Raw genomic sequence first — 16,104 nt, forward strand, 5'->3', positions numbered from 1 at the left:
CTTTAGTATTCAACAAGAATCAATATTCAAATAGCTCCAGTTTTCACTGAGCTCCAGTATTAACATATCTAACTCCAACATTAACTATTTCTGTACCCGGAGTACAGAATGGTTGGTGTATCCATGTATCGTAAGTAAATCTAAACCTGGGACGGAGGCCTAAAGAACGAAGGACCGGAGTTGGAACGGAGAAAGAAGATAAATTCGGCCAGTTCTTCAGTAAACTCTGACCTCTACACACGGAGCCACGAAACCGTGATATCAAACATATAAAATCATATTTTAAAAATAACAAAGGAAAAATTTTAAAACTTTTAATTGTGAGTAAGGTAAAATTGTACGTGTTTATTGCAGCGTATATTTTAAATCACACTAAAAATTACAAAAGTTAAAAAAAAGAAAAAAAAGAATAAAACCTGACATTCTTTTATATTGATGTGTTGTAGCGTGGGTGTTTCACTAAATCGTTAGTACTTATTTTCCTGCGAAATAATGTTACACGATAACTACAGGGGGGGGGGAGCAACCTAATTTATGATATTAATAAACTTTTAACATTTTCCACTAACTACTTTTATTAACCATTTCCCGAGATATTTAGTTTCGGTTTCGAAAATGAACTGAATAAGAACTGAAAACTCTAATTTAATTTTTGATCCCTGTATCTTTGCAATCTGATGGTGTAAGCCTTTGAAAATTCAAACATAGAATATTTGATCTTTGACTACAAATTCCAGTTGCAGAGATAAATTTGTGTGTTTTAAGTAAAACATTGCAGTTATTTAAAACGGCCACCATTTGATACATGGCACTTTTGGACCCTAAACTGAACATCGTAATTTTTTCTTAGTAAATCCTAAGTTTGAGCGCAAAGTCGATGTTCAAAATCGTACTTTTGGGTGGATACGTTTTCAGAATACGTTAATTTATTGACAAATTTCTTTTGAGAAATATGCTCCTAGAGATCTAAATATTTTAATGTATAATATTTACTTTATTTTTCGTCGTCGTTATTTTATAATTAAAAAAAACGATTCTGAAAACGTACCCACCCAAATTCATGATTTTGAACGTCGACTATGCACTCAAACTCAGTAATTATACATCGTGGAAATGTTTTATATGCCTCAAATGAATCCTGAAGAATTTGTCCACAACACTGCTTATTCGGTTTAACTACCTTACATAGCTGGTCTGTCCCTTTAAACCTTATTTTCCTGATTGTCGTCTTAGTTGAATTGGAAAAAAGACTTTATTTTACTAATCCATGTAATATAAGAGAGAGAAAAAACTATAAAATACCATAAGAGACGTCTAAGGTTCGGACCGCGGACGGCTATTTGATATCCAAGAGGAATTGATTTAATCCGTAGAACTGAAGATACGGATAGTCCTGGATCCTGGAATTCAAAGAACAAAGGTTCTGAGCTCAGGTTTATTTCTAACTCGTGATTGTTAGGATGGATAAGGATTAAGTCATGAAGAATTGGAGAAGGAAGATGAAATTAATAAAAGATCGGATTTAATATCATATAAAAAATGATTGAAGGAAAAAATATTAGATAAAGAAGTAATAAATGAATTTGGATTTGAGAGAGGAAAAGATGGAGAAGTGTTGAAGCAGGAAGGATTTAATGGAGAGAATTTGGATGGAAAGTTTCGAATGAAGGAGGATTGAATTTTAATGATTGGATGCAAAAATTTATATATTAATGATATAGGATTGATATCAGATTGATAAAGGATTGACATAGGATTGAATGGGTATAGATTAGTATAGGATTGATATAGGATTGAATAAAGAGAAATGGGCTTGAGTCTTTGCCACAATTCCTAATTTTCTAATACAGCTATATCACTAAAACAAGATGGCGTAAACCTTTGATATTTCAAACTTTGATTATTTGATCCATCAGAATTCCTAGTTTGAAATATCTAAGGTCTACAACATTGGGTTGTAGAGATAAAGGTATTAAAAATCAGAGTTTGTAAAGATTTGGTTGGAAAATGGATAGAATTATAAAAGGATTGAATAAAGATGGAAAATTGTGAAGAATTGGAAAATGGGTAATCAAATCCTAACTGATTAAATGGAGATGGTAGGATTGAAGAGGATTGAAGAGGATTGAAGAGGATTGAAGAGGATTGAAGAGGATTGAAGAGGATTGAAGAGGATTGAAGAGGATTGAAGAGGATTGAAGAGGATTGAAGAGGATTGAAGAGGATTGAAGAGGATTGAAGAGGATTGAAGAGGATTGAAGAGGATTGAAGAGGATTGAAGAGGATTGAAGAGGATTGAAGAGGATTGAAGAGGATTGAAGAGGATTGAAGAGGATTGAAGAGGATTGAAGAGGATTGAAGAGGATTGAAGAGGATTGAAGAGGATTGAAGAGGATTGAAGAGGATTGAAGAGGATTGAAGAGGATTGAAGAGGATTGAAGAGGATTGAAGAGGATTGAAGAGGATTGAAGAGGATTGAAGAGGATTGAAGAGGATTGAAGAGGATTGAAGAGGATTGAAGAGGATTGAAGAGGATTGAAGAGGATTGAAGAGGATTGAAGAGGATTGAAGAGGATTGAAGAGGATTGAAGAGNAAAATTTTGAAAATCCACGAAATTTTTTGTGAAAATCCGCGAATTATTTTTGTTTTGTTTTACGATGTACACAAAGAGAACATGTTCACAATTAATTTAGAAGATGGGCGCGAAGCGCCCTATAAGGCTAGTTAGATTATATATGGATTATTTCTTTTGATACCCCTTCGTAAATATTTTTCTATATGAATACAAAAATGAATACAGTTTGATTAATGTATTTTCTAATGTATAATGCGTGAAAAAATAAGTATCATTGTCTAACTTGTCTAAAAAAGAAAACTCCTGTTGAATTATAAAATCATGTATTATAAGTGCTGCAACTATATATAGATTTATTAGATGTAGGTGTTGGTTATTGATTAAGCGCTCTCCTAATTATTCTATAAATATTAAATGATTTTTATTTATTTATTTTCTTAACTAATCTTCCATTGTACTTGGCACTATTACATATTAACGTAATCATGATTATTATTCTTTCTAACATAACTCCGCCATAATATTCTCCATCCTCCGCCATTTATCCTTCATCCTCCATCCACCTTGTATAACCTCTATCCTTTGCCATATATCCTCCAACATCCACCAACCTCCACCATGTATCCTCCATATACTCCGCCCTATGTAACCTCCAGCCTACCATACAGCACCAAATACACACTCCGCCAATATTCTCCTTACTCCGGTAATCCATATACACCGCCATATATTTTCCATATATCCTTCATATAATCCGCCATATATCCTTCACATATACTCCGCCATATATATCCTTCATAGAATCCGTCATATATCCTCCTCAAATACTCCACCATATATATCCATCATATACCTCACCATATATCCTCCACATATACTCCACCATATATCCTCTATATTCTCCTCAATATATCCTCCAGATATCCTCTAACATCCTACATATACTCCTCGCCATATATCCTCATTCCTCTGCCATATATCCTCTATATACTCCTCAATATATCCTCCAGATATCCTCTAGCATCCTACATATACTCCTCGCCATATATCCTCATTCCTCTGCCATATATTCTCTATATACTCCTCAATATATCCTGCAGATATCCTCTAGCATCCTACATATACTTCTCGCCATATATCCTCATTCCTCTGCCATATATCCTCTATATACTCCTCAATATATCCTCCAGATATCCTCTAGCATCCTACATATATTCCTCGCCATATATCCTCATTCCTCCGCCATATATCCTTTAGCATCCTACATATACTCCTCGCCATATATCCTCATTACTCCGCCATATTCGCCATATCTCCGCCAGATATCCTTTAGCATCCTACATATACTCCTCGCCATATATCCTCATTACTGCGCTATATACGCCATATTTCCTCCAGATACTCCGCCATATATCCTCATTACTCCGCCAGATATCCTTTAGCATCCTACATATACTCCTCGCCATATATCCTCATTACTCCGCTATATACGCCATATTTCCTCCAGATACTCCGCCATATATCCTCATTACTCCGCCAGATATCCTTTAGCATCCTACATATACTCCTCGCCATATATCCTCATTACTCCGCTATATACGCCATATTTCCTCCAGATACTCCGCCATATATCCTCATTACTCCGCCAGATATCCTTTAGCATCCTACATATACTCCTCGCCATATATCCTCATTCCTCCGCCATTTATATATTTTTTAGTTTCAATGAGCATAAGTTCTTATTTCACAATATTCCACGTGAAACGTATGAAGTAAATATTAATATATATATTTATTTGATTTAGCATGCAATGGTTAAAGATTGATATAAAATAATATTATACATTGGAGCTAAGTGTGGACAGAAGTATACTCCCTCTGATTAATTAGTGTTTATTGTTGTGTTTAATAATGATAATGTAAGAAGGGGAAATATTATTTAAACACTTATTTCCCCGTAACATTATAAATTTATTTTAATTACAAAAGTTACCAAGAACCCTGACAAATTATTATTGAACACATTATTTATCATTTCTTAACCATTTTATTACCAAAGAATGCGTTGAAAAATAACATTGCTGGATTGTATCATTCTCTCAAATATTCTTTTACTTTAAGAACTTTACTTTACAGAATTGAAAAAATGTAAGATTAGTAAAATGGAGGAATAGAGCATCTGATAAAAGTAAACTAAAAATTTCCTGGGTAATTAATTTAGTGTCAAATTTTACTTTTATCTTACTTGATCTAGTTATATTATTGTAGGAAAAAATGTTCTTTTCATTATTGTTTATTATCGTTTTTTCAAATAGCTATATTTAGGGTGACAAATCTACCGAAAGTGTTGTTGCCGCGTAAGTGTTCAGAAAATTTGGATCGTGGATTTTGGCTCCAAATCTTGAAGACTGCAGATTTTGCGGATTTCTGCGCTTAAGTCAAGTTGTAAAACTTGATGATTACCAAGTATATGTTTACAATGTAAAATACCGGATGGGAGGAAGGGAGGAGCTCAACAAAAGGTGAATATTTTCAACTCAACTTTTAAATACAATTTTGGTATCATTATTCAAAATACAGAATGCCCTGGATCGGAGATAGATAATAATTTCAAGAAAAAAACTTTTTTATCGTCAAATTACATCATGTTCATTTTTCATTTTTTGAATTTTTAAAATATTTGATAAAATCGGAACTTAAAGTTGAACTGAGATTGCAGTATTATTTAGAAATTTTTCAGGAATCATTTGAGATCTATCAGACGTTTTTACGGTGCATATTTGTTCAACAAGAACGCAAATTCAATCTTTAAAATCCTCATTGATTTTCCATTTTAGAGAGAAGATTTTGAGAATCGGTTTTATAAAAATTATTCAAAAACGACGAAGAAAAATGTAACAAATGTTTAGGAACATATTTCGCATTAGAAATTTGCAAATAAATCAATGTTAGAATCAATTGTTTCTTTTTCATCATCGTATTGATTTAACTTTTTTCTTATTCATCATGAATTTATTCGCAGATTTCTTTAAATTCTTCAAATGTCATTAAAAATTTCCAGGAAATCTACGAAAAATGGCTTTGAACATTGAGACATAACAGAAAACAATAACTGAATAAGATTAGTTATTTTCGATGATAAGAGTTAATTTTTATTTTCTCAACCTGTTCCTAAACAACTAAATAGTTCACTGGCGAGTTTTTGTTACATTTTTGTGGTCGTCATTGAATAATTTAAATAAAACTGACTCTCAAAATCATTCCTCAAAAAAGAATCCAATACTTTGCCGGTCGCTCCCTTTAAAGAAAAATGTTGAATGTTTTTAATGTTAAGGTGGATAGAGCGTGAAACCCATGTACTTTATGAGAGCCTTGATGGATATAACCTGATCCCCTTAGTTCCTCCTCATCATTTTACATCCAGTCAGTTTAATATCAATCGATCTAATCAAACCAGATCAAATCTGGACAGATCAAGGACGCTCGGACGATCCCATCCTAAAGATCTAGGAAACTTCTACACAGGAACCATCGGGAGATCAAACTATAACCATGCGACAATCAACAGAGCCAACCTATCCCATAAACCTTTAAGAAGATGTGAGCATGATCACTGTGCCCGGAGTCAACCGAACCTTGATGAGCTGACCCCTCAGCTCCTGATCACACATGCCAGCGTGGCGGTCATGGCATCTGCAGAGCAACAAGCTTCAGGTTCATCTATTAAGATTTTAAATCTAGGGATTGAGGGGGCTTCGTGCATCGTTACCTGAATAGCCTATAGATTCCAAGAATTTCAAAATGGTTGAAAGAAATAATTGTGTCTATTCGTAAGAAATTTTAATTTCTCCCATACAACAATGATTTTCATTTCTAGATACGAAGCGTTCATTTTCTATTTAATCCTGATATATTGTAAGATATAATATATTTTGTGGTAGATGTATATATTATATAATATGGTTAGATGTGTATACACTCTACTGTCTCTACTATATGACAATACATGAGAAATGTTTAGATATCAGAGAAGATACTAGAGTAATGTCTTCCATCAAGAACAAGATAAAAATAATATTTCTTGATCATTTCCGGCCATACTTTCTTTTTAGATCCAGTACATATATTACAGATGGATTAAACTAGTTGTGACCTCCAAAAAAAGTTCTTGGAAAAAAAGTTTCCGTGAAAAAGTCCTAATATTTCGGACTAAAAAAGTTCTGTGGAAAAAAGTCCTTTTATTTAAAAGTCTCCGGAAATAAAGTCCTACCAATTCTAGACTTTATTTTCTAGGACTTTTTTCTGCCTCCAGTATGATTTTATACAAAGAAGTCCCCGGAAAACAAGTCCTATTATAGTAGAAAATGCATTAGAATAAAGGATGTTTACAACCATGCAAAAAAGGGGCAATTGATATCAAAAACATCCAGATGGTTATACTCAAAATACAGATGCGTAAAAAAGTCTTTTTTATGAAAACTTCTTAGACTTGACCTCATTTTCACAAGTTTTAGGACTTTTTTCTTGGTTTTTTTTTCTTCGGATATATTTTCCTCAGGACTTTATTTCCTGTGATCTTATTTCCTGAGACTTTATTGATAAAAAAGTTCTGTGGAAAAAAGTCCTTTTATTTAAAAGTCTCCGGAAATAAAGTCCTATCAATTCTAGACTTTATTTTCTAGGACTTTTTTCTGCCTCCAGTATGATTTTATACAAAGAAGTCCCGGGAAAACAAGTCCTATTATAGTAGAAAATGCATTAGAATAAAGGATGTTTACAACCATGCAAAAAAGGGGCAATTGATATCAAAAACATTCAGATGGTTATACTCAAAAATACAGATGCGTAAAAAAGTCTTTTTTATGAAAACTTCTTAGACTTGACCTCATTTTCACAAGTTTTAGGGCTTTTTTCTCGTTTTTTTTTCTTCGAATATATTTTCCTTAGGACTTTATTTCCTGTGATCTTATTTCCTGAGACTTTATTGACAGCCCCCCTACTATTTTAGGAAAAAAGTCCCAGGAATCCAAAACACAGGACTTTATTTCCAAGGACTGGAGAAAATTTGGACTTTTTTCCAAAGTTTTTACTTCCAGGTTTTTTTTCCAGAAACTTTTTTTCCCGGGACTTTCTTAAATAGATTCAGAACCGGTTACTTTCTATGTACATTGTACAGTGTTAACCAGAAAACTCTGGAATAGGAAGTCGACTTTTAAATTTAAATTATGACTTTAAATAGTCCAATAAGCCATAGAAAGCGGTGTTAACAACCCCCTTTCACTTTATAAGTTATCTAATTTCTTTGTAACAACATCTCATACACTTCAATATTGATTTAATGTCGTCTTCCTGTTCCACATTTTTCTGGTAATCACTGTATAGTGTACGTGTACTTATTTTGTGCACGGTACTATAGTATAACAATTGTTCTTTTAATGTAATGTACTTTTCTTCATAAGCCACTATATCATTACAGGAATGTACCAGTACACAAGTTTATTTGTACACTGACACATATTTAGTAATTTATCAGTACACCAGTAATTGAGTACAATGTCGAGTTCACTATTGAGAACACTGTTGAGTTCACTATTGAGTACACTAATGAGTTCACTATTGAGTACACTAATGAGTACACTAATGAGTACACTAATGAGTTCACTATTGAGTACACTAATGAGTACACTATTACTTTTATTAGCCTGTATTATCTGCAGGATTGGAGAGAGGAGAAGAGCGGTATGAATATAAGACCCGGAGTACTGACTGCTGTCAATCCTGGTGTGAGAGAGGAGGAGTGGAACGTATTGTTGTTCTTCTCCTTCTTGGAGCTCTTCTTATCATATTCTCTACGGTAAACCTTATTAATGATAAATACGTTAAAACATGGTAGGTGAATTAAGATTTTAAGCTAATTTGTTACAAATCAACAAAATTGCTGTACGCATAGGTGCGTGTTTGACGGTGAGCATGAAATTTACAGTAAACATAAGTCTACAAAAATATGATCTTGGGGCCTGGTATTTTTTATCCCAATTCCAACGGTAAGACAAGCTAAATTAAACTGATATATATATGACAGATACTAACGACCCAAATCGTCTTGAATAAGAGACTCAACAGTTCTACTAGGACTTGCACACAGAAGGCCCTGTTGATTATCTTGCGTTATATTGGATTTGTGTTCAATAGTTATATAAATTTATCATGTTAAGGTTGTGTTATCCTTGTTTTACCTGAAAACTATGAATACGACGGGACTAAATGTCGTCTTCTCTCGACAGGAGGTTTCCGAGAGAACTTTACTAAAAGATCCTTCACCCAGTCATCCTTCTCCCAACCTACCCTGCTCCACACACCAGTGCCTCACTTTGGCAGCTCGGTAGGCAATTTCTTTAAGGACTAATAAATCTGAGGATTTGATTTTTAATACAGCTGCATTCACAAACCACACAGCTAGGACAACTCTTAGTTCTTTAACTCCAAAGAATCTCGATTTTTTTGTTAAATTCGAAATTCCGCTCGGAATTATAATTTACAGAACATTATTTATTTCTTATCTCATCCTTGTATATGGTTGAATGCACTTCTTTATTCTGTTTTGTTTTGATTATTTACAATTTGTGGCCGACAAATTTTTAAGCTTTGTATCATGTTCCAGCGCAAGTTATTAGTCATTAGTATTTTTTATATTCAATATTTCAATAAACTTTTATCTACAGGGTTACATTCGAAGGATGGGACTTCAGAGACGACTAGGCGGAATTTGTTGAGTCTATTTTCTCATATTCAGGGTTTTCCCTGCAGTTTTTTTCTATCAGAAAAGATTATTTTAAAGGCATATTAGAAAATTCAGACTTTGGATTGTTATATACAAGTCGTCATGAAAGCCTCATCCTTTGCGTGCAAATTTTATGTTGCATCTATTTATTAAAACCCGGGAAATGACGGGTATACAGAGCGTCCCCTTATAATATTGAATTATCTTTCATCTGTGTCTTCATCTGTACATAATACTGTATTTTCTGCATCTAAACATTTAAATTAGCCTTGTACAAGGTTTTGAAATGATTCAGACTTTGAAAATCTTATGTTTTGTCTCAAAAATCTTATTTTCGAGCTATAATGAGGAATACCCTGTACAATTTACATAAAGATTATTGTTTATATTTCTAGAATAGAATCTGTGTCGAGCAGGCAGGGTGACCCATGTTCTAGCTTCTATGAAGCTGCGTGTGGAGGTTGGGTTGGATCCAGGAATATTACGCGACCCATGGATACTATCTCAGTGCTAGACCAACTCAAGCTCGACATTGATAAGAATATCAGGGGTAAGGGAAAACCACGAACTGCACACACACCGTGCTCGGCGTTTATATCAATACAATGAAGACGACTTTTCTATTCAAGCTTTTTCAAATTAAAAGTTACAAGCATACTAAGAGAAGCTTTTAATTGACAGCTTCTTTATGTTTCAATGTTTATGTGTATCCATGCTGTTAAAAAGCTTGGTAGAAATTAACATTAAAATAAAAAATCATTCGCATTGTATTAATATATACAACGACAACTGAAGAACAACAGAATATTATTTCAGTTTTTCGTGTCTCAATTTAGAGTTTATTTACCAACTCTTGGAATTTGGATCAGCATGGTTAAATTAGCAATATTTTCAAATATCAGAACTTTTTTGCTCTGGATCACGGGGTCAAGCATTGATTTCCATGTTGTGTGCAGACCAACGAATTTTTTTTTAATCCTCTTGGATATCTCGTTGTGCAAGGATCAAGCACTTAAATCTCTTTAAAATTCAAAAGTTGTCACACTGGATTTCGACATCCAGTGCTGTAAAGATTAGCGCCATTTTACACTAAAGTTTTGACTAAGCAAACAATGGTTAGATTATCTGCTGTATTTAAATTAAGAAATGTTCTAATTTCACAACTTTAAACGTTGTTGAATTGTTAATATCAAATCAAAACTAATTTAACTTTTTAACTTTTTAATTCTTTATCATTTGCTAATTTTCTGGTTTCTGAAGAAAACTTAGAATTTAAGTTTATTGCAAATATAGTAAAAGTTAACCCACAGCTTGCGGCGGGATTTTCTAGATTGGGAGGATGCAACTTTTACCAAGATTTTGATTAAAACAATCCAAGTTTCCCCTGATTAAACTTTTTCTAAATATTGGTTTAATATTTGGCGGGAGGATAGTTTCTCCAATCTGGTGCAAGGAATCTACTCAATTTATTCCACAACCAACCATCAGCCATATAGTCAACATGTCACATCATATTTTAGGCTGTTCAACAAATCAGAAAAATTGAAATCTTTTCGGATATTTTGATTTCAAAAGATTGTTTACAAAATAAATACTTCCGAATATTCTCTTGACTACCTACATAATTCTCTAAACTGCCTCCGACCTTCCCGTTAACCTACTATGGCCCGGCATCCTGTGACCTCCCAAAGCCAACAATCCTTCCAAAGAATCTAATGTGTCATCTCTAGAGCTCTATTCCTTCCCTATATGCTTCTTATGATCATATTCCAGCCTCCAGAACTTCCCTTTAACCTCCTCGTTTACGTACTGGCCTACAACCTTACTACTAATCCCTTTATAAGCCACCAAACCTACCCTAGAATCTCCTATAACCTACGTAAAGCCTCCAAACCTACCCTAGAATCTCCTATGACCTACCTAAAGCCTCCAAACCTAACCTAGAATCTCCTTTGACCTACCTAAAGCCTCCAAACCTAACCTAGAATTTCCTATGACCTACCTTAAGCCGTCAAACTTAACCATGAATCTCCTATAACCTACCTAAAGCCTTTAAACCTACCCTAGAATCTCCTATGACCTACCTAAAGCCTCCAAACCTACCCTAGAATCTCCTATGACCTACCTAAAGCCTTCAAACCTTCCCTTTAACCATTTATGACCTTCTGAAGCCTCTAAACGTTCCCTATAATCTCTTCTGACCTTCTAAAGCCTCTTCTAACCCTTCCCTATATCCTCCTATGATCCATTGAAGCCCCCAAACAACCTCCCCTATAACCTTCTATGAACTATCTTAGCCTTCTAGCTCTATAACCCCTTATGCCATACCAAACCTCCTAACCTTTTTAATAACCTTCTATAACCTACTGCAAGGCCTCTAAACTTTCCCCGGAACCTCTTATTCCCTATCTAAACCTCCTAACCTTCCCTATTACCTCTTATAACTTACCTAAACCTCCTAACCTTTCCTACAAAACTCCTACTGACCTACTAAAGCCTCTTAACTGCTTTAGTAATGGTCTACATTCCTTTTTTTACTCTTGTGCGCTATCCTTCAAACTATTCTGTCACCTTCTAAACCCCACATATTTATCTTCTAAACCTTTACAAATGAATATTTAATATTTATCTAATTTAGACCTGATAATGTCCTTGGGAGATTCCAATAACGGGTTTGGTAAACTCAAATCCTTCTTTATCTCCTGCAGCGACGAAGATACTATCCGGAGAAGGAGAAGTGAACCTATCATCAACTTTATCAAGGAACACTTTTCTCCAGCCCTGGATCCTATGACGGGGGATACTGGAGATCTTACAGATATTATCACAGGTGCTTATCTACGTTTTAAACAATTAACAAATAAAGAGATTTTAAGGCATATCTGAAGTTGAATTCAGATATCTGTATACGTACTTGTAGGTGGCCCTCCATGCATAGATTGGCATGTCCCCGATTTACAACGGTACCCTTCAAACCATTGTCTGATGAAGGATAGATAGATAACCTACAAATGAATTTCTTTCAAATTGTGTTTTCTGCGTAAAGAAAGAGCTTTATGATACAAAAAAATGTAGAAAGGAATTGAGTCTTTGCCACAAACTCTGATTTTCTAATCCCTAAATCTACTTAACCCAATTTCGTAGACCTTAGATATTTCAAACTATGATTTCTCTTATATCAAATAGTCTAAGTTTGAAATATAAAAATTTTACACCATCAGGTTGCAAAGATACGGGGATTAGAAACTTTGAGTTTGTGACAAAGACTCAGTTCCTTTACAAAATAAAAAAAATCATTTACAATAACGACGATATCTTCCCATTGTTACGCAAATAGAGGTTTAAAGGGTGCCTTTGTGAATCGGCAATGTCATCCTTTAAATGAAGGCTCACTTAAAGTTACCTGTATGATTACGACTTTATCATGTAATCATATTTCTTGAGTTCATGTTTTCTACGGCACAATTTAATTTTCACAAAATGAATGTTAGAATTAATATTTTGTTTTCCATTTTAAAATTATTTTTCAGATTTGTTAATGTTTGGTGGTTCATCGATGTTTGATGTGAGCGTAGATATTCATCCTTTTAATAGTTCTCAATATATTATTCTTGTTAAACTACCTTCACACTCAAACCTTCCAGCACTCTTTCCTGTACCTGGAGATCCATTGTATCCAACCCTAGATCCATTGTATCCAACCCTAGATCCATTGTATCCAACCCTAGATCCATTGTATCCAACCCTAGAACCAACCAAACAGTATCCAACCCCTGATAACGAGTATCCAAACCTAGGACCAAATTCATTGTATCCAAAAACAAAATCAGCATTTGAAAGTTCTGGGTTTGAACCTAGTTCATCAAGTTCTGATTCTCACGGGATATTCTCTGATCCTAAACCAGGTTCAAACCTCAAACCAATCAACATTTTCTCTTCCTTTAACCACAAAAACAAGGTAAGTTCGTATCTATCCGTTCTTCCTGAGAATATATTAATGAATTTTATCTACAGAGTTATTTCTTTTTCTACAAAAATTATAGGATGAGGATAAATAATAAAATGTTGCTTGGCCAAATAAATGGATGTATCTAGATAAGGATAAAATGTTGTTTGGCCAAATAATTGGATGCATCTAGATCAGGATAAAATGTTGTTTGGTGAAAGGATCTGGCTAAAAACTGTTTTTTTCTAATCCCTATATCTTCGCAGCCTGATAGTATAAATCTTTATTATTTTAAACTGCATTGGGTTGCAAAGATTTAGGGATTAGAAAATTTGTGTTTGTGGGAAAAAATATCAAAAAATATTAAAAAAGAGTAAAAGATAACAATAATGCAGAAGATATTAGTTTTGGAACTAATATCCCCTGTAATGGGCAAACAAATTTAGCCTTTGCCACAAAATCAAATTTGTTAATAACTTTATATTTGCTACCTGATGGAAAAAAAACTGTAATATTTCAAACTTAGATTATTTTGGTCGAAGAGAATTCATATTTTGTAATAACTACGGTCTGATACATTGGATTGCAAAGATATAGGGATTAGAAAATCAGAGATCAAAGACAAAATTGTTCAAGATCAGCGTAAAGAACAGAAAAATCAAAACAAACTCGAAATTTCTAATCCCAACCTCTTTGTAACCTGAATTTAAAGACCTTAGATGATTCAAACGCTGAAAAAAAGCTTCTTAGTCAAATCTTATTATATACAATATCAGACATAAACTTCTGAACCATACAAAGCTAAATAATTTGACACTTACGAAAAATTTATTCTAGCCAAAAAAAAAACATTGTTTTGCCATTTTTTACTGTTTTAAAGTAAAAACAATGATTGGTACCTTTTACATTTCCATATTATCTGAACATTCCAGTTTTATAGAAAACAGTTTACTCACAATTTGCTTCACTATAAACAATGCAATTCCATTGCATAGTATTGTGGTTTTCAGGTCGTCAACAAAAATCAGTATTCTCCGAATTTAAATTTTATAAACAATTTTTAGTTTTAATTTTCTTAACGTATAGGCCAGGGGTTTTCCTTAATAAATCAATCCAAACTTGAATTATTTTCCTGAAAGATTTTCTCAATTTCATGCAGAGGAAAATATGAATTATTATTTCAGTCGGAGCAAGGAAGGCAAAAGAGAGAACTCAAGCAAACCCAGCAAAATATAATATCCAGTCAACAACTTTTTCAGGATATTCAGGTTATCTAGCATAGTATCCTTTATATATTCCAGATTTCAGGATATTCAGGTTATCTAGTATAGTATCCTTTATATATNACATTAAACAACAAATATCTCTAACCATAGTATGTCTAAGTATGAAAGAATAAGGTTCTTTAATATAGACAAAAAACTTAGTTCTTTTTATTTGTTGTTTTGGAGTACGTTCAATGTGTGAATAGTATTTTAAGATAAAATTAGTGATAAATTAGTATTAAACAAGGTAAATAAACTGTAAATTCAAGCATCAAAAAGTAGCCTAGAGAGGGCTGAAAGTAGCCTTAAAAAATTCTCAATTTAGCCTTTTCCTTCTTTTCAAACCTGGCAACCCTGTCCAAGACAAAAGTTTCTCCGGTCAAATTGTTTATATTGTAGAATGCCGCTGAATCGCACAGTATAGGAAACCTGATAAACCTCGTGGAAGAATTTGATTTGCTCTCCTCCTACTCACAACCCTTCAAACAAACTACAGCAGATGAAATTGTCGGATTCATTGCAGCACTCAGCAAGGTAAACACCATGAATAGTTAAAAGAACGGGGAGACTTGTTGACAGGACTGTAAGAATAGGATGGGTCGATGTTTAGAACTTACAATAAAGAATGGCAAGCTGTTTCAAGGAAAAAATGTACGGGAAAAATCATATTTTTATCTCCAATTTCTTTTATCATAACAAATCCATATTAATTAATTATTATTTAAATAAATTTTGACATTTTTTATGTGTTCTTTGACAAGCTCTCAACCTCACAATGAAATTTGAAAAAATGATTCAAATGATTTCATTGAATTTGGACCAATGATAAATACGAAGAATTTGGATTAAAGAAGATTTTGCAAATCCCAAAATTTTTCAAATTAAAAATTCTCAATTTCCTATTTTAGTTTTATTGACCTAATTTTATACATATTTTTACTTAAATACCCTTTTATTTTATTTCCATGTATTATTAACTCTATATTGGTTGGTTCCTAGGAACAACTAACTAATTCTGAACCTTTTGTAAACTTTATAAACCCTGCCTCGAACATTATAACCGTTGAATCTGAATCTGATCCGACTTTATACGAGGTACAGAGCAGGGCTAAAAAGATACAGGATTTTTTCGGTTCAAGAATAGTACTCCTGAAGTAAAATGGATCGGAATGATAACAGGAGAGAGAAAGAAATAAAGAAGAAAACTGAGAAAAAAGTGAAGAAAAGAGAAGAGAAAAGGAGGAACCTAATAAAAGAGAAAGAAGGAAAAGAAATTAAATGAGGAAGGATGAGAAAAAAAGAGAAGAGGATAGTAGAGTAGAGAAGAGGAGTTTATAAAAGAAGAAAAGAGAAGAAGAGAGAAGAGGAGAGAAGAGGAGAAAAGAGGAGAGAAGAGGAGAGAAGAGGAAAGAAGAGAAGAGAATGGGAAAGAAGAGGAGAGAAGAGGAGAAAAGAGGAGAGAAGGCGAGAGAAGACGAGAGAAGAGGAGAGAAGAGGAGAGAAGAGGAGAGAAGAGGAGAGAAGAGGAGAGAAGAG

General features: G+C 33.6%; 1 protein-coding gene across 4 annotated transcripts in view; it reads left to right on the forward strand.

Moving 5' to 3' along the window:
- The first annotated feature begins 4,710 nt into the window (after nt 1-4,710).
- Nucleotides 4,711-16,104, forward strand: part of LOC111695272 (membrane metallo-endopeptidase-like 1) — a 26,760-nt gene continuing 15,366 nt past the window's right edge. For 3 of the 4 annotated variants that reach the window (XR_002763833.1, XR_002763834.1, XM_023464524.1), the window contains exons 1-10: nt 4,711-4,784; nt 4,902-5,098; nt 5,911-6,290; nt 8,294-8,430; nt 8,792-8,958; nt 9,753-9,907; nt 11,996-12,187; nt 12,888-13,315; nt 14,488-14,571; nt 14,968-15,102. Coding sequence is in view for 2 of the 4 variants with exons in the window: in XM_023464524.1 (XP_023320292.1) it covers nt 5,070-5,098; nt 5,911-6,290; nt 8,294-8,430; nt 8,792-8,958; nt 9,753-9,907; nt 11,996-12,187; nt 12,888-13,315; nt 14,488-14,571; nt 14,968-15,102 (1,707 nt within the window). In the remaining 2 variants the exon portion in view is untranslated. The remainder of the gene's footprint in view (nt 4,785-4,901; nt 5,099-5,910; nt 6,291-8,293; nt 8,431-8,791; nt 8,959-9,752; nt 9,908-11,995; nt 12,188-12,887; nt 13,316-14,487; nt 14,572-14,967; nt 15,103-16,104) is intronic. The other variant, XM_023464525.1, reaches the window with a different exon arrangement.

The sequence above is a fragment of the Eurytemora carolleeae genome, unplaced genomic scaffold (assembly GCF_000591075.1).
Source record: "Eurytemora carolleeae unplaced genomic scaffold, Eaff_2.0 scaffold160, whole genome shotgun sequence".
NCBI lineage: Eukaryota > Metazoa > Arthropoda > Copepoda > Calanoida > Temoridae > Eurytemora > Eurytemora carolleeae.